This window comes from Symphalangus syndactylus, chromosome X (genome assembly GCF_028878055.3).
Source record: "Symphalangus syndactylus isolate Jambi chromosome X, NHGRI_mSymSyn1-v2.1_pri, whole genome shotgun sequence".
Lineage (NCBI taxonomy): Eukaryota > Metazoa > Chordata > Mammalia > Primates > Hylobatidae > Symphalangus > Symphalangus syndactylus.
This window is the reverse complement of record NC_072447.2, coordinates 75,790,473-75,810,452: the sequence shown is the minus strand read 5'-3', so window position 1 is coordinate 75,810,452 and position 19,980 is coordinate 75,790,473. Positions and strand designations below refer to the sequence as shown.

General features: G+C 37.2%; 1 protein-coding gene and 1 pseudogene across 2 annotated transcripts in view; both read left to right on the top strand.

The window, feature by feature from the left end:
- OPHN1 (oligophrenin 1) overlaps positions 1-19,980 on the top strand; it is a 383,582-nt gene that overhangs the window by 314,814 nt on the left and 48,788 nt on the right. For both annotated transcript variants that reach the window (XM_055266931.2, XM_055266932.2), the window contains one exon: positions 12,843-13,002. In XM_055266931.2, the coding sequence (XP_055122906.1) occupies positions 12,843-13,002 (160 nt within the window). The remainder of the gene's footprint in view (positions 1-12,842; positions 13,003-19,980) is intronic.
- Positions 7,777-7,867, top strand: LOC129476549 (uncharacterized; annotated as a pseudogene).

Sequence of the window (19,980 nt, the reverse complement as noted above, 5' to 3'; positions counted from 1 at the left end):
AGATTTCTCATTGCAGCACAATTTTCAAAAGCAAAAGATTGGAAACAACACAAATATCTGAAAGTAGGGGACTAGTCGAGTAAATAAGGGTGTATTCAACAATGTAGTATTATGCAGCAATTTAAGAAAAGAATGAGGAAGATCTCTATGAACTTTGTTTTGTAGTGATTTTCTGGGATATATGACAATTTTCCAGCACGTAAAACAAACAATAACATAAAAAATCTTAAGCTGTAAAACAAGGTTTATAGTATGCTAGCTTTTCTTTTGTAAGAAAAAAGAGGAAAATAAGAATATGTAAGAATACACACACATTTTAAAAAACTTTGTCAAATGAAGCATACACTAAGATAAATTAAAAAAAAAAATTAATGACTCCAAAAGTTCAATGTAGAGCTGCCATAGATCCAGCAACTCTACTCCTAGGTATATACCTAAGATAAATGAAAACATGGCTCCACACAAAATCTTGTACACAAATGTCCATAGCAGCATTATTTCATAGTTGTTGAAAAGTGGAAACAACCCAAATGTCTGTTAACTAATGAATAGGTAAACAAAATGTGATATACGGGCAATGGAATATTATTCAGCCATAAAAAAGGATGAAGTACTGATACATGCCACAACATGGATAAACACTAAAAGCATTATGCTAAGTGAAAAAAAACAAGACACAGAAGTACGTATTTTATATGATTCCATTTATATGAAATGTTCAGAGTAGACAAATCTATAGAGAAAGAAAGTAGATGAGTGGTTGTCAAGGTCTGGGAAGTGGGGGTGTGAGAAGTAATGGGGAGTAATTGATAATGAGTATGAGGTTTCTTTTTGGAATGATGAGAATTTCTGGAATTATATAAGGGGTGACAGTTGCACGGCTCTGTGAATATACTAAAAACCACTTAATTATAACCTTTAAAAGTGAATTTTATGATACATAAAATGTATTACAATAAACATATTATAAAAATAAACTAATGAAAGTGGTTATTATAGTGGATAGGTGTGGTAAGTAGGGTGGAGGTGATAGGGGTAAGAGCTAGATTCCTCTAAGTATGCCTCCTTATATACTTATGACTATTAAGCCATATTAATGTTTTGCATATCCAAAAAATAAAATTAAATCAAAAATTATAAACTGTAAAACTGAACACCAATAAAAGCAAATGACTTTAATGAACGTAAGTGTTTATCAACTTGATAGCATAATTACAGAGAGAAAGCAATTATTTCAACTAACGTGTCAACACAGTACTCTGACTCATCCTTAATGAGATGTACTCTAGAGACAAGAAGAGCAAAATTTTAAGCATCACTCAGTAGGTTTATTAATAGTAGTAATATAATTTAACTTGAAACACACACACAGATCTTATAAAGATAAAGCAAAAAAGTAAATATGTTAATGTTATTGCAAGCTAAGTCTATAGTGTACAAAAGAGACACTGATAAAAAAGACATAAGGAAAAATTTTTTTTAACATTAAAATTAAATTAAGAATATTAATATGAATTCATGATTTAAAGAGAAAGCAACAAGAAGAAAAAACTTTATTCACTGAACCAGTCTTGAAGGGATTCTACCCAAAAAGAAGTGAATACACTTAGTGCCCAGTTTTTTGTTTTTAAATAGCATTTCCTTTTCAAAGAATCGGGGGTGCTTAGAGAAATGGCTGATTCCGTGTCTGAGGCAAGGAAAATACAAAGTTAGTCTTGGATAAATAGTACCACCAAGCAAGAAAGAACAGAGTCACATTAATAGTGTCATGTCCAAAGGACGTAGAAACCTTGAAAGGGCTGACACTGATGATGTTTGAGCCAACCTAACATCAATAACAATAAATAATGTATTTGATTATTACATGTTGAAAAACAAAACTCCTGGAGGTGGGTAGAGGAAGGAAAGCTCTTTATTGCAGAAGGAATACCAGCTAATAAACATAGGAGGAATGACAGAATTAGAAAAATCATTAGTTTGCAATCTAAGTGGTCTGTTTTAGACATGAATCAAAACTGTTCGGCAAGAGTATTGAGGAATAGGATGTTCACATTATTCCAGTGTATTACTGTCAAGTTACTTACTAATCACAAAGAAAAAACAACGTATCTTTACAATGAACCTATCTGACAGACAACACCTTAAGTAATTGATCAAAGTTAGCATCAGTAATAATGGTACAGTCCAAGTGCAGTGGCTCAGGCCTGTATTCCTAGCACTTTGGGAGGCCGAGGCGGGTGAATCACCTGAGGTGACGAGTTCGAGACCAACCTGGCCAACATGGCGAAACTCCGTCTCTACAAAAACACAAAAATTAGTTGAGCATGATGGTGGACGCCTGTAATCCCAGCTACTCTGGAGGCTGAGGTGGGAGAATCACTTGAACCTGGAAGGCAGAGATTGCAGTGAGCCGAGATTGTGCCATTGTAAATAATGGAACAAACCCCCTTATGTACCTCCTAAGTAGATATAATAAAAATTATACAACATTAACTGTGAAATATTTTTGCCAAAAATATGTAGCCTGAATCAAATTAATTCTTTCCAGTTTGCAGGAAATAAAGAGTGTAGAAAAACACACAGTATTTGACAGTCTATAAAGCTTTCGAAAAGGCTTGGACTTTTCAAAAAGTTGTGGGAAAAAGTGGTAGAGGTACTGTTCTACATTAACAGACTAAAGAAACAAACAAATACAGTATAAGAGCTTTGATTGCATCCACATTTGAAAAACGCAGCTATAAAATACTTTCTCTCCCATAACATTTGAGAAAATTTGAATATGGACTAGATATTAGATGATATAGAATTATTGTACGTTTTCTAAGATGCAAACATGTTATTGTGGTTTTGTAGGAAAATGTGCTTATTCTTTGATGATGAATGCTGAAGTATTTAGGGTTGAAGCAATGTACTTTCAGAGGAAGACAGAGTAAAAGCAAGTATGGCAATATGTTAATTTTTGAGTCTAGGTATAGACAGTATGAGTCTTCCTAGTACCACTCTTTCAACTGTTTTGTATGTTTGAAAATGTTTATAATGAAAATTGTAGGGAAATGTAAATAAAAAATAGGCTTAGTTTCAATAGAGAAATTTACACAGGAGAAGAAAATTCATGTGTTTTTAAAATGCACATAATTATCTTGCCTGTCAACTGCTGCTTTCATCATCTATATGATGAATACATCTATGCCTTTGTACTGTGTTTCCACTGACAGCCTGTTTTCCAGGCTAATAACAGGCAGACCCAAACTGACCTCAGCCAATTTGAGGTTCTCAATTATCCAGTTCTTTTTGGTTAGTATCTGTAGCTTCTATTAGTCAGACATAGGAGAACTCTAAGGTCACCTCCCTGGCAATCTTACTACCAGTGGAATATTACAATGGAAGCAAGCTCCGGGCCTAATTCTGCCATTCTTATAGCTATTTATCAGCAGGCAGACGAAAAAAGACTTGAACAACCTGTTCTGCAAACTCAAATGAAGTCCCAGCTCTCTGTCCTTTCAGATGCCCTGACAACATCTTGGATGAAAGGTTCACTGGAGGCAGATAAGATTGGAGTCAGACAATAAAATCCTACCATCTAGTACCCCTATGTAACCTTACGCCTGGGCTACCATTCTGAAGGGTATGGGTTATTAGCTTACTAGATTCTTTTTACTTTTGTAATAATACTTCCCGTATTTGAGAAGCAATACTGTGCATTGTATAAATAAGAAAATATTAAAAAAGCAAAAAAAAAAAAGGAAAAGCTTTCTATTCCCAACATTCAATAATCATTACTGTTAATATAGTTCAGGTTTTTTCGGATCTCTCTCTCTCTCCTCTCTCTCTCTCCCTCTTTTTCTCTCTCTCTTTGTGTGTGTGTGCATGCATTTTTGTATACACATACATGTTTGCATTTTTTTACCAAAATGAGATTATGTTGTTCTTTAGTCTACTTTTTCCATTTTAGCAATTTTGACTTTTCCAGACCATATTAATGTGTTCCCATTTGACCCAAAAGTGGCCTTTTATAGGTGTTTGTCCAATCTGGTATTCAATATAGAAACACATTTTATTTATGTCCTTATTGTGTTTTTAATCTAGCACAGTGCTTGTTTCTTTTATTATTATTATTATACTTTAAGTTCTGGGATACATGTGCAGAACGTGCAGGTTTGTTACATAGGTATACCCGTGCCACGGTGGTTTGCTGCACCCATCAACCCATCATCTACATTAGGTATTTCTCCTAATGCTGTCCCTCCCCTAGCCCCCCACCCCCCGACAGGCCCCAGTGTGTGATGTTCCCCTCCCTGTGTCCATGTGTTCTCATTGTTCAACTCCCACCTATGAGTGAAAACATGTGGTGTTTGGTTTTCTGTTCCTGTGTTAGTTTTCTGAGAATGACGGTTTCCAGCTTCATCCATGTCCCTGCAAAGGACATGATCTCATCCTTTTTTATGGCTGCATAGTATTCCATGGTGTGTATGTGCCACATTTTCTTTATCCAGTTTATCATCGATGGGCATTTGTGTTGGTTCCAAATCTTTGCTATTGTGAATAGTGCTGCAATAAACATACGTGTGCATGTGTCTTTATAATCCTTTGGGTATATACCCAGTAATGAGATTACTAGGTCAAATGGTATTTCAGGTTCTAGATCCTTGAGGAATCGCCACACTGTCTTCTACAATGGTTGAATTAATTTATACTCCCACCGACAGAGTAAAAGCATTCATATTTCTCCACATCCTCTCCAGCATCTGTTGTTTCCTGACTTTTTAATGACTGCCATTCTAACTGGTGTGAGATGATATCTCATTGCAGTTTTGATTTGCATTTCTCTAATGACTAGTGATGATGAGCTTTCTTTCATATATTTGTTGGCTACATAAATGTCTTCTTTTGAAAAGTGTCTGTTCATATCCCTCACCCACTTTTTGATGGGGTTGTTTTTTTCTTGTAAGTTTGTTTAAGTTCCTTGTAGATTCTGGATATTAGCCCTTTATCATATGGATAGATTGCAAAAATTATCTCCCATTCTGTAGGTTGCCTGTTCACTCTGATGATAGTTTCTTTTGCTGTGCAGAATCTCTTTAGTTTAATTAGATCCCCTTTGTCAATTTTGGCTTTTGTTGCCATTGCTTTTGCTGTTTTAGTCATGAAGTCATTGCACATGCCTATGTCCTGAATGGTATTGTCTATGTTTTCTTCTAGGGTTTTTATGGTTTTAGGTCTTACATTTAAGTCTTTAATCCACCTTGTGTTAACTCTAAAGTCTAAGGAAGGGGTCCAGTTTCAGTTTTCTGCATATGGCAAACCAGTTTTCCCAACACCATTTATTACATAGGGAATCCTTTCCCTATTGCTTGTTTCTGGCAGGATTGTCAAAGATCAGATGGTTATAGATGTGTGGTGTTATTTCTGAGGCCTCTTTTCTATTCCATTGGTCTATATATCTGTTTTGGTACCAGGACCATGCTGTTTTGGTTACTGTAGCCTTGTGGTATAGTTTGATGTCAGGTAGCGTGATGCCTCCAGCTTTGTTAATTTTGCTTAGGATTGTCTTGACTATATGGGCTCTTTTTTGGTTCCATATGAAATTTTAAGTAGTTGTTTCTAATTATGTGAAGAAAGTCAATGGTAGCTTGATGGGGATAGCATTGAATCTATAAATTACTTTGGGCAGTAAGGCCATTTTCACGATATTGATTGTTCCTATCTGTGAGCATGGAATGTTTTTCCATTTGTTTGTGTCCTCTCTTATTTCCTTGAGTGGCAGTTTGTAGTTCTCCTTGAAGCGGCCCTTCACGTCCCTTGCATGTTGTATTCCTAGGTATTTTATTCTCTTTGTAGCAGTTGTGAATGAGAGTTCACTCATGATTTGGCTTTCTATTATTGGTGTATAGGAATGCTTGTGATTTTTGCACATTGATTTTGTATTCTGAGACTTTGCTGAATTTGCTTATGAGCTTAAGGAGATTTTGGGCTGAGACCATGGGGTTTTCTAAATATGCAATCATGTCATATGCAAACAGAGACAATTTGACTTCCTCTCTTCCTATTTGAATACCCTTTATTTCTTTCTCTTGCCTAATTGCCCTGGCCAGAACTTCCAATGCTATGTTGAATAGGAGTGGTGAGAGAAGGCATCCATGTCTCGTGCCTGTTTTCAAAGGGAGTGCTTCCAGCTTTTGCCCATTCAATATAATATTGGCTGTGGGTTTGTCATAAATAGCTCTTATTATTTTGAGATACATTCCATCAATACCTAGTTTATTGAGAGTTTTTAGCATGAAGGGGTGTTGAATTTTATCAAAAGCCTTTTCTGCATCTATTGAGATAATCATGTGGTTTTTGTCATTGGTTCTGTTTCTGTTTCTCTTTCCTGATTTCCCTGGACAGAACTTCCAATACTGTGTTGAATAGGAGTGGTGAGAGAGGGCATGCTTGTCTTGTGGCAGTTTTTAAAGGGAATGCTTCCAGCTTTTGCCCATTCACTATGATATTGCCTGTGGATTTGTCATAAATATCTCTTATTATTTTGAGATATGTTCCATCAATACTTAGTTTATTGAGAGTTTTTAGCATGAAGGGGTGTTCAAATTTATCAAAGGCCTTTTCTGCATCTATTGAGATAATTATGTGGTTTTTGTCATTGGTTCTGTTTATGTGATGGATTACATTTATTGATTTGCATGTGTTGAACCACCCTTGCATCCCAGGGATGAAGCCAACTTGATCATGCTGGATAAGCTTTTTGATGTGCTGCAGGATTCGGTTTGCCAGTATTTTATTGAGGATTTTCGCATCAATATTCATCAGGGATATTGGCCTGAAATTTTTTGTTGTTGTTGTGTCTTCTGCCAGGTTTTGGTATCAGAATGATTCTGGCCTCACAAAATGAGTTAGGGAGGATTCCCTCTTTTTCTATTGTTTGGAATAGTTTTGGAAGGAATGGTAGCAGCTCCTCTTTGTACCTCTGGTAGAACTCGACTGTGAATCCGTCTGGTCCTGGGCTTTTTTTTGGTTGGTAGGCTATCAATTTCTGCCTCAATTTCAGAACTTGTTATTGGTCTATTCGGGGATACAACTTCTTCCTGGTTTAGTCTTGGGAGGGTGTAGGTGTCTAGGAATGTATCCATTTCTTCTAGATTTTCTAGTTTATTCGTGTAGAGGTATTTATAGTATTCTCCGATGGTAGTTTGTATTTCTGTGTTATCAGTGGTGATATCCCCTTTATCATTTTTTATTGTGTCTATATGATTTTTCTCTCTTTTCTTCTTTATTAGTCTGGCTAACAGTCTATCTGTTTAGCTAATCTTTTAAAAAACCAGCTCCTGGATTCATTGATTTTTTTTTAATGCATTTTTCGTGTCTCTATCTTTTTCAGTTCTGCTCTGATCTTAGTTATTTCTTGTGTTCTGCTAGCTTTTCAGTTTGTTTCCTCTTGCTTCTCTAGTTCTTTTAATTGTGATGTTAGTGTTTCGATTTTATGTCTTTCCTGCTTTCTCCTGTGGACATTTAGTGCTATAAATTTCCCTGTGAATACTGCTTTAGCTGTGTCCCAGAGATTCTGGAATTTTGTGTCTTTGTTCTCATTGTTTTCGAAGGACTTATTTATTTCTGCCTTAATTTCGTTATTTACCCAGTAGTCACTCAGGAGCAGGCTGTTCAGTTTCCATGTAGTTGTATGGTTTTGAGTGAGTTTGTTAATCCTGAGTTCTAATTTGATTGCACTGTGGTCTGAGAGACTGTTTGTTATGATTTCTGTTCTTTTGCATTTGTTGAGGAGTGTTTTGGCAGTACATACACTAGAATTGGAACGATACAAAGAAGATTAGCATGGCCCCTGCCCAGTGCCTTTTTTTAATGATACTGTTTTACCATCAAGAGAAGACCAATTGTCCTGTAGAATGTGACTTCCTAGTTTTGTCTGCTTTCTTCTTTGTCATATATTTCAGCTAATTCCTCTACTTCTTGTATGTTTTGTAAAGTAGAAGTTATATCTAAAGGCTAGATGGATTCAAGTTGACTATTTGTTGGCTGGAACAAATCATAGGTGATGTTGTATACCAGATGCTGCATCACATCTGAAGATGCATAAGATTGGTTGATTCACCTTACTGATATTAAGATTAACCATTGCTATATTTTTCTACTCTGTCAATGCAAGGCTGGGAGTGTCAGTACAATATTTTCAGCTAGTCCATATGTCTTTAATACATCTAGGCAATGATAATTCATTTTTACCTTATGTTATGCTCATTAACAAAGCCTTTGGTGTTGGTTGGAGATAATGTTAGCTGAAACTTATAGGAGCCCCTCTGGCTTTTACCTGAGTCTTTTAAATACTCATTAATCACCCCTAGAGTATGTGTGTATTCACAATTAGAATACTACAATCATAACTAATATGTTTTAGAGTATACATGAAAACTAACAAGCACATAAACCAAATTTCATCAGTTCTAATAACACTTTTTCTCAAATTGTAATCTGAATTCTGTACACATCTGAAAATCAATGGTTTCTTAAAATTACACTTGTCAGGCAGCAGTTTGATGTAATTATCGTGGCCTCCACATGCATGAACTGCTCATATTGTAGTCACTTAAGTTAAATTATGTTCATTGTTGAGTTTATTTTCTATTTAAAATGTCTTCAAAAATATTACATGATGATATGACAATGAAATTACTTTTCTTTCTTAGTGGTACATAAATAATGTCGTGCTTGTAACTGATGACTGATGAAATTCATGACATCGTATGGACTTTGTTGAAGTATTTAAAGTAAATGACAGATAATATAACACCAGTGGAGGAAGCCAAAACTGTCAGCCCTTAAAAAAAAAAGGCACCATTTGGCCGGGCACAGTGGCTCATGCCTGTAATCCCAGCACTTTGGGAGGCCGAGGTGGGTGGATCACGAGGTCAGGAGATCAAGACCATCCTGGCTAACACGGTGAAACCCCGTCTCTACTAAAAATACAAAAAATTAGCCGGGCGTGGTGGTGGGCACCTGTAGTCCCAGCTACTTGGGAGGCTGAGGCAGGAGAATGGCATGAACCCGGGAGGCGGAGGTTGCAGTGAGCCAAGATGGTGCCAGTGCACTCCACCCTGGGCAACAGAGTGAGATTCCATCTCAAAAATAAATAAATAAAAAAATAAAAATAAAAATAAAGGCACCATTCTTGGGGATAGGGACCTGTTCGCTTGTGACACTGACTCACTCTCCCCTGCACTATTGTCTTTTCCTTTTGAAGTATTTTTTATTATGCAAGATTTCAAGTATATATGAAAATAGAAGAAACAGTATAGGGAAGTATTATGTGTCCATCACCCCTCCTTCAGCTGTAATCAACACATGGCCAATCTTGTTTCAACTATTTCCCCACCCATTTCCCCTCCTCCCATGTTATTTTGAATCAAATCTAAGACATCATATTATTTCATCCATAAATATTTCAGTTTGTGTGTTGAAAAGATGAGAACTGTTTATAAACATAACATTATCACATCTAAAAAGAAATGAGTAATAATGTAATAATATCCATTATTCTGTGTTCAGATTTCTGCTTCCTTTTTAGTTTTGTGTTTCTGGGGGGTGTGTGTGTATATATATGTGTGTGTGTGTGTGTGTGCGCTTGTATGTATGTCTGTATAGGGTGGGAAACGCAAGCATACTTAATAGATGGTTCTATGTTCTTCTAACAGGGGACGCACAGTGTGTGGTTGTCTTTGCCCCCAATTATTTTCGAGAGCACTACTTTCTGAGATTCACTTAATTGTCAGAGCTGGAAGTCCCCTTAGATCACCTAATAACTTCATTTTACAGATGAGGGAACAGATACCTAAGGATGGAAAAAGATAGGCCCAGAGACACAGTACTTTAGTAAAAGAACCAAAAATATTGAAGGTAGCTTCCTTGTTTAGGAGTCAGAGGGCATACAGTTCTTAGAATTATTGGGTGCTAAAGCTGGGCGAGACCTAAAAGTTCATACAGATAGCCTCTCATTCTGCCAGAGGTCTCAGTATGGCAATCTATTGACAAGGTCCAGGCCACAAATATATTTTATTTGTCCTGCAGTGTTTTGGGAAAAAAGTGATTTGGCTTAAACATTTAAAAAATCCAGATAGTTCATATCAAAGTATACATCTCAGGAAAAAAAGAGGATGTTAGCACACTGGATCTGCATGCCCACGTGGCAGCAATCAGTTGGGGTTGAGTAGTGGTTTCTTGCTTTGGAATGGGCACAAGCTTCTAATTTGCCATAGGCCCCACCACTCCCAAGTGTTTTAACAAACTTTGTATTAGAGTTACATTAGATGTGACCTAGGAATTTCCCTTTCTTAAAACTAGAAGTAATTCTGTTGATGGTATGTCTCTAAGTGAGTGGTGGGAAAATGGTGGTCTAAAGAATGTTTGCTTGTTTAAATGTGGCAGCCACTTCTCACCAGGCCCATTTCTCTCATGTAAGTTACCTGCCTTGCACCTCTGGACATTTAAATTTCTGACCTCTAATCTAAAACATGCAATCAGAATCATTTTATTCTGTACTGGAGACTTCTCACAACCAACCTCAGTGGACTAGAGAGTTCAAGATTCCTTTGCTGTCAAATAACATCACATACTCTTGTTTTTGGTTTCATTCATCTTGTTAACCCACAATTTGGGATGTTACTTATCCCCCATACTGGTTTTCAAAATATATAATAAAAAGAGAGACGCTAAATGCAAAGCAATTTCTCCAAAGAATAGGTGAACTTCCAAATCTCATAAGAAGGCCAAGAAGGAAGAGTACCCTAAATGGGATGCCAAGTAACTCCCTCAGAGAATCAGAAGGTGGCTTTAGCTTAGAAGAGCTCACATATGAGTTTTGATTTCTCCAGAAAAGTTAGACAAGCAGGCAGTGGGATGCAATGGGAAGACTATAAGACTTGGGGAGCAACAAATATGGGCTTGAATCTCTGCCTTGCCATATGACCTTGCCAAGTGCTTTGCTCTTGGTAAACCTAGGCTTCAAAGCTAAAATACTCTGCTTTTTGGAGTTGTGATGATTCTGTGAGCTGCTGGGACACTGAACAAGATCAGTTCCTTTCAAAGCTCACAAAAGGAGATACACAAGTGTCCTTGTGGTTTAGCCTTTTAGGGTCACTTGGTCTTAGCATGGAGATACTTTTCCATTTTAATATCTGAAAAAAACTTCCGTCACTAAAGAATAAAGATTAATTGCAGGGGTATTGAAACTGTTAAAAGGAACACATCACCAGCCCAGCAATATCAAAAGCTATGACTGGTTGCTGTTCATTTCCATCTGAATGGTACTCAGCCTTTGTCTAGGGCTTAACAGACTTCACATTAAGATTTGTCTAAGGATTCTGTCCACCTCAATTACCCACTCAGTGTTAAGAACCTGCCATTCTCTTCTGGGCCTTAGCCTTGGTAGGTGTGGAGAGTGAGTGCTTTGGGTAGTCAGTTGGGCTGTTCCTACAGCCAAACTGACCAAAAGAGATTCTTGCCTTTTACTTGGCTGGATCCAGGACTGTTTGAAACAGCACTAGGGAGCTCAATTCCTTTACAAATAATTCATTAGTACCTGCTGTGTGGCAGGCACACACACTTGGAAGTTGTTTATCATTTAGTAGGAGAGGCAGATAAGTAAACAGAAAATTGCAACTTACTCTGCTTGCCAGTGGTTTTAGTTAAGATGAGCACAGTGGGCTCTGGTCTCCCTGAAGGAGATGTAACGTTATGTGCATCTCCAAGGATAGATAGACATTTTGTAGATGTAGGGAGAGGGGGATATTCCAGGTAGAGAGAATGAAATGAGCAGAGAGGTTTGGGGGTCTGAAACAATCTAAGCAGTTTAGTATAACAAGAGTGTCAGAGGTCAGCAGTACCTGAAGGCTCCTGGAGAGGTAATAACAACAACAGATACTTCCCAGGGTGCCAGGTACCATGCTGAAGCAATTTATCTTTATTTATTCAACCACTCTCTGAAGTGGGTGCTATTTTCCCAGGTGGGAAAACTGAAGTTCAGAGAGGTTAGAGTGAGTGAACTCACTGTTGCGCAGCTGGTAAGTGGCCGTGTTGGGATTCAAACCCAGCTTCAGAGCCTAAGCAGTGAGTAGGGATTGGAAATAGGGGTCAAGTTACTCAAGTTATGGAAGGCCTCATTTGTCACTTTGAAGAGAATTGGCCCCATCCCAAAGTAGGAAGCACTAAAGGGAATTTAAGCAATGAAAGTGACTAGGGATCAGAAAATCTGGGATTGCACGTTCTACTCTACAGCTAATTGACTCTGACTTTGAGCAAATTCCTTTCCTTCTTTGGGCCTATGTTTTTTCATCTGTAAAATAAAGAAGATGATCAAGGGCAAATCTTAATGATCCCTTTCAGCTCTTTCAGGTTTTTGCTTCTCTGACGGGGGTCGGGAAGGGGCTGATTTAAGAGACTAGTAGGCATTCTCTCAATGTGCTTTGTGGTTCTTTGTACATGCTTTGTACTTATATGGGCTGTTCCTCTCGCTTTTAATGTCCTCTTGCTTCCCTCCTGCCTCTCCAAATAGTATCCCACTAGCTATAGTCCCTCCCCACATCCCCGTCTGTCTCTTAATTCCTTCAATGCTGTTAGCTAGGTTAGCTATGTCTAACCACTTTGATTCCTAGTTTTATACTATCTTGTATTCTTTGCCGATTGTTTCCTTTGTAATCTTGCCTTCCGATACATACTTTAGGCTGCTCCTTTCCTTCTACATTTTCTTTTCTCTTACCCTCTATAGCACCTAAAACAGTCTTGGTTGTAAGGGGATACTGGAGCAAATTTTGTTAATCTTGCCCCTTTTCTTCTGGCAGTGTGTGTGAGCACAGCAAAGAGAATCTTATGACCCCTTCCAACATGGGAGTGATCTTTGGGCCCACCCTGATGAGAGCTCAGGAGGACACTGTGGCCGCCATGATGAACATCAAATTCCAGAACATTGTGGTGGAAATACTAATCGAGCACTTTGGCAAGGTATGCATTTTCTATTCTCACTACCTCTCTTCCAAACATGTGACACTTTCCCCCAACTGCCTTTTTGTGCTGTGTCTTCCTCCTTGGCTCACGTTGACAGTGAAAGGAAATCCCATTATGACACAATGACATTTAATGGCAACTCTGACCCTGGGAAATTCATTTATTCAGCAAACATTGCTTAAGCTTATAACTATATTATTTTCAGACACCATGCTAAATACTGGGGGTAATGAAGAAGAAAGAGTCACTGTCTGTGCCTTTAAGGTGTTAACAATGTGTAGTATGGTGACAGATAGGTAAATAGGAAAATGATAGTATAAAAACGGTCTATATACAATGAAACTGTAGGGGAGAAGATATTTATGTTCTCACCCATTGCCAGTTTCATGGCTGAGACCCCTATAACAAAAGACTGATTAACAAGAGAAAAGCATACAAATTTATTTAATAAGTTTTACATGGCACAAGAACCTTTAGAAATGAAGACCCAAAGAAGCAGATAAACTCTTGCATTTTTTATACTAAGTTTGATGAAATGGATCGTTATGAAGATTAGTGATTAGAAGACAGAAGGATATGATCTAATGGTAATAAACTTAGGGGGATCTTAGCAAGGCTTGTTTGTTCAGATTCTTCTTGGTGTTTCTGTGTCTTCGAGGATAGGGATGTTCTTTTCCTCCAGTTATAGGGAGAGGACCTCTGGAATGACCTACTTCAGAGGAAGGTCAGAGAATTCTTTTATGGCCTGCTCCAGGGGAGAAGGTAGAGAAACCTTCTTGCTTCTGCTGTTTCCACCAATGCCAAGGTGCCATATTTTGGGATAGCAGGTCCTGAACTCCATCAAAACTAAAAATAAATCAATACTTATACTTATTTGAACCCCATCTCATTCCAAAAGTATATATGGTAGCATATTTTATATTGCACATAAAAAATAAGGCATCATACTTTATAATCAGGTCAAGTACAAAAGGTAAAAACAAAAGTAGAGTCAGAAAATAATGCCCAGAATGAGGTTAAGACAAATATTTATTGACAAATTCTTGTACACTTGCAACAGATGGCCCTACACACTGGGATATAAGCTTCATAGCAGCTAGTGCCATCCTAGGGAAAAGCATAATTCAATAAAGAAGGACAGGGAGGCAAAAGCAGCAGGACTTGGTGACTGGAAGTCACCAAGGATGTGGGAGAGGGAGATTTCTGAATCCTGATTTTCTGACTTGGCTGACTGGGTGGATGGGGCTGTCCTTCATACATATAAGAAATTCAGAATGGGAAAGTTTGAGGGAGATAGAGAAAAGTTCAGTTTGGGACAGGTCACATTTGAGATTTCTGAAAGACATCCAGAGAGCAATGCCTGGCGAGCAGTTGACTATGTGAATCTAAAGCAGGGATTAGAAAGCTTTTCCTTAAAGGACCATATAATAAATACTTAAGCCTTTGCAGGTCATGGATCTCTGTCACAACTACTTAGCTTTGCCATTGTAGTGAGAAAACAGCCGTAGACAATATGGAAACAGATAGTTGTGGATGTGTTCTAGTAAAATTCTATTTACAAAATGGGAAACAGGCCTGTGGGCTGTAATTTGCTGACCCCTGTTCTAGAGCCCAGATGTGATAAATTGATAAATCGATTGATTCATCCAACAAATACGTGTCGAGTACCCACTTTATGATGTACTGTTTTAGGAACTCTAGATATCATCTTCATAGAGTTTATATTTAGAAAAAGTAAACAAGCAGTATTCAAAGTAAGTAAAGTATATAATATTTTAGATTGTAATGAGCATTAAGGAGAAAAGCAGAGAAGGGAAATAGGAAGGGTTGGAAAGTGGTTTTGCAATTTCAAATGCAGATAGGAAAGGAGAAAATAAGGAAATGAGGAGGGCCTCACAGAGAAGATGACCTTTCAGCAGAGATCGATAGGGAGTAGAGGAATGATTCATTCACCTATTCAGAGAGAAAGGATTCTAGGCTGAGGAAATGGTAAGTGCAAAATCCCAGAGGCAGAAGTGTGCTTGTCATATTCACGATACAACAAGGAGGCCAGACTAACTAGAGTGGATTAAGCAAAAGATGAAATAGAAAAAGATGGGCTGGAAGAGATAATGGAGAGGGACAGACTAGATCCTGTAGTGGAGCCTTATAATCCACTGGAAGAATTTTAGATTTGCTCTGCCTGGGTAAGATAGAAGGGGGATTTTGAGCATGAGAGTGACAGGATTTGATTTAGGCTTAACAGGCTTACTCTGGCTGCAATGTGGAGAATATGAAGGAAGTCAAAGAAAATCTAGATAAATTGAGATACATACTGTGTTCATGAAGTGGAAGACTCAACATGGTAAGGATGTCAATTCTTTAAAAATTATAAGTTTAAGGTAATCAATATCAAAATCCCAGCAAGAGTTTTTGTAGATAAAAACAAGATAATACTAACATATATGCAGAAATGGAAAGGAACTGTAAGGGCTAATACAATTTTGAAAAAGAATAAACTGGAGGTAGGTATTAATAATATTAATGCTTACTGTATTGCTTCAGTAATCAAGACAGTGTACAATTGGCAGAGGTAACTCGATAAGTCCTCTTATCTACTTCTTACATAAACAAATAGAACAGAATAGAGAATCCACAAATAGCCCTACAGAGTATGGCCTGATTATTTTTCATGAAGGTACAAAAGCATTTCAAGGGAGAGAGGGTAGTCATTTCAATGAATTGTATTGGAGCAATTGCAGCTGTATAGGTAATGAAAGTGAACCTCAACCTAAACCTCTCATTTTATATAAAAATGAGCTCAAAAAGGATCATACATTTACATATAAATCATAAAACTAAAACTTGTAGAAGATAATATAGAAAACTGTTGGAGCCTAGGACTTATTGAGGAGACATGACACCAAAAGCATAATCCATTAAAGAAAAAAATCAATAAATTGACTTCATGAAATTTAAAAATTTTTGCTCTGTGAATGACCCTATTTAATAAGATGGAAAAAAAAGCTACCGAGATTTGGAGAAAATATTTGCAAACCACATATCTGACAAAGGATTAGTATCTAGACTATACAAAGAACTCTCAAAGCTCAACAGCACAAAAATTCAATCTAATTAGAAAGTGGGCAAAAGACATGAACATGACGTATGCGTGGCAATTAAGTATATGAAAAGATGTTCAAGATCACTAGCCATTAGGGAAATACAAATTAAGACCATGATGAGAGATCTCTACACACCTATTAGAATAGGTAACGTTAAAAAAAGTATAGTGGCAATACCAACTGCTGATCGGATCCATCATTTACACTCCTGGGCATTTATCCCAAAGAAATGAAAACATGTCCACACAAAACTTTATAGGGACGTTAATTAATATTTGAAAAAAAATTATTTAAAGCATTTTACACATATTAGCACATTTACACCTCATTTCACGTAAGAAGAAACCAAGGTACAGAGAAGTTAAGTGACTTTTCCAGGGTCATGGAGTAAGTAAATGTTGGAGCTCAAATTTGAAATCAGGCAGTTCAAATGTATACTTTACCACCTCTAGATCTTTGTTATGTGTTTTGCAAATGGGTACCTGAAGTAAGTGAACGTGAGGGTCATTATAGATGAGAGAGCTAAGGAACTTTGAGGCAAGAGTTGCTGAAGGGTCATCCACATAGTGAAGATTTTTGATAGAAAATAATTTTCTAATCCTAGCATTTGGTGGTCAGATCATGGGTCTTGTATGCCTGGCTAAGGAGTTTGGTCTTTATCCTGAAGGCAGTAGGGAGCCTTGGAAGCATATTCTGAACATTCATTATATGATGATTCATTGTATTTTAAATGTCCTAATTCATTTATAAGTGGATAAAGGAGTGACACAGCATCTCATCATTAGTATAACAAATAATTTTTCTTTTGTTTTTATTCTATGCATTTTTTAGGGGCAAATGCCAACTTAAATTTTATTAGAAAATGTGTTGGTTGGCAAATGACCTCAATCCCAATCTAGTTCATAAAAGTGTGATTTTGCTATGTCCGAAGCATATTATGTGGCATGATTTGAAAAGCAATTAAATGCTAGTTATCTCTTATTCCCAGGATGTAATAGGAGGCCATTTCTATTAACTAGTGGTCAGCTGTTAAGTGAGGTTTTCACACTGTTGTAACCTGTTAATATGTGTTAAGTAGTCGAAGTTCTGACCTTTGTGTGATACCAGAGATGTACACTGACCATGTTTTCCAAACAAAGCCATGGTAACCAAGGATCTTTTCTGATTTATGAATGTATTTCAAATGAAACATCTTACATGGAGATATGAAATGAAATCCCAGTTTATTAAATACTTATCAAGTTCCCTTTTTTGAAAAATAGCAGAACGATATGTGGGTGAGAATGTTCCAGAAATTCTAGACCTTATGGAGGTGTAACCTCACACGGTGGTTGTGGGATTAAAAGAGATAATATGTGTGAGGGCTGATGCCGCTTCACACATATCAGGGATTATATGTTCCTGCCAAGTTGTTCAGTTAATGAGGTATGATTTTTCAGTTGAAATATATTATAATTTCAGTAATGTGTTTTTTCCATTTACACTTGCTCTTTAATAGAAAAGGGCTTAAACACATTGGTTTTAAGTTTCTTTGTTATTCCTTTCTTTCAGTCTCTCTTTTAAGAGCATCCAGGGTCTGTAAATACAATGTAAGTGAATCAGAAGAGTTGATGCTTAAAGGAGTCTATTACTAAGTCTTTCTTAAATTTTTTTTTTAACAACTTGAATGATCTTTTCTAAATTTTTTCTTTTTTAAGATAGAAAGTAGGTAAATAATAGGAGAAGATCTACCTCTACACTGATTCCCTAGAACAACATTGCCAATTATTCTGAAGTTCTCTCTCTTCCCATCTCACTTAGCAGTATGTATCAGGGTGCTTGAACCTGATGTTGTTGGCTTGAGGCATAGAGGTAATTTGGACTGACAGAGGAAGGTTGACTTCTGTTTTCTGAACATTTTGTTTTGGGGAGCTGCTGGGAATTAGTGGGGAAGAGAGAGGTCATCTCTGAAGGCAGTTCTTAGCAATTTAGTTTTGAGGACAGAGCTATTTCACCTAAGGGGACAAAATATAGGGTAGATCCATTTGAATTTTAGAAGTGGAAAGGGGCCCTAAAGACCTTCAGGTCCAAGCTTTTCATTTTATGTGAAGCCTCTTTTCGCATGCCACGGTAGTGGTAACAGGTTTGCATTTCTGCAGCTCCATTCCTGCTTGTCTACTGTTTGGAACATCAGCTCTCCCCCACAGTTCTTCCCAACTAGTTTATAAAAGAACACGGATACCAGCCACAAACTTTTACCAGTTGTCTAACTTGTGCTTTGCAAACTCATTTTCTCACCTACACAACCTGGCATCAGCCATTTTCCTCCTTTATTGCTCCCAAGACCACTCTCAAAGAGCTAGAAAGCAGTGATTCTGCCCCGGTGGACATAGATTTGTATTCAGTGAACATGGAATCAGTGTGGGACAGCATATTTCTAGCTCGTTTAGTCCTTTTTGTAACTCTGTGAATGATGGATTTTATTTCCATTTCCGAGATTAGGAAATGGAGGCATCGAGTGTAGTAAGTGGCAAAGCTGAGACTTAAATTTAGGTCTATCAGGTTAAGGCTGCCCCTCAGGGAAAGGGGGACCTGTTTTATTGAGATGTAAGCTGTGCTTCTCTTTGCATCATTGATGTTGACTTAGCTGTTCTAGCTATTCTTGAGTTCCCTCCTTATTTCCAGTCTTTCCTTTTTAGTGGGTGGGCATCTGCTTTTTAATCATACAGGAAGGATCTTGCCTAACTGTGTTAAGTATAGTTTTCTGGGAGAATAGTTGATTATTTTTGAGATAATCAGAAAATCTATTATTGGTGTATGTCAAAATGGATTTTAGTCTTACCGCTTAAGATATATGGTTCAGGGAAATGGAAGACTGAATGGTATAGTCTTTTCTGCAGACATGGATGGTTGAAGGCAGTTCTTCCTATAAACTGGCCGGAGAAAGCTGGGTTATTCTCAGTGTGGAGTTTGTGGGAACTCCAGTGTTGCCTATGTTCCCAAACGGCCAAATGAGACCTCATCCAGGAAAAAAGCCCATGTCGTAGCAATGTAATGGATTTGAGAAGGCAAACAAGAGACTCTGTTAAGAAATGGCTCTGATTTATATACTTTTCAGACACCCAGTCTAGCAACTTAGAGGAAACAGACCCTTCCAGTCCTGGTCTGTCTCTCCTTTCTCTAAAAGGTGGTGTTTGTGAATTTCAGTCTGCCACCAGAGGGTAGCAAGAGAACAGATGAGTGTGTCCCTCCAACTGATTTCTGGAATAAGATAGATAGATAGATATTTTAAAATATAAGTAAATGTAAATATATAGTTATATTTTATAGATTTTACTGTATAGATTTATATTTTATACATTTGTATTTTAGAATGTATCTCTATATCTACCTACCTATACACACACACACAAACACACACACACACACACACACACACACACACTTGGTGGGGGGGTTGTCGGTATGTGTAAAGAGAGAGAATCTAATTAAGCCAAGACTCTACTTCTTCACATTTAATTTCTGAAATGATAAGGTTAAGCTAAAAGTTATTGAAAATAACATTTTTATTATCTGTACATGTAAGGATATTTTCATTAGTCTGTACGTGTGAATCTAATATGTATTTAGCTTGAAATTTGGCAAACATTCTCAATTGAATCTGGAGAAAAAATATCTTTAAGTGTGAATATTAAGATCAAAATGTAACCTGGAGAAAAAATATCTTTGAGCAGAGAATTATTAAGATTGGGAGATTTTAGATGGGAGATTTCAGATGTATTTATTAGTTACAATGAATCTTTGAAAACGTAGCTTCAAGTTTTCCACCTTGGCTAAGTGGAGATCTTCACACATTCTTCAAATGCCCAGTTATTTATAGCTTTGAAGTGAA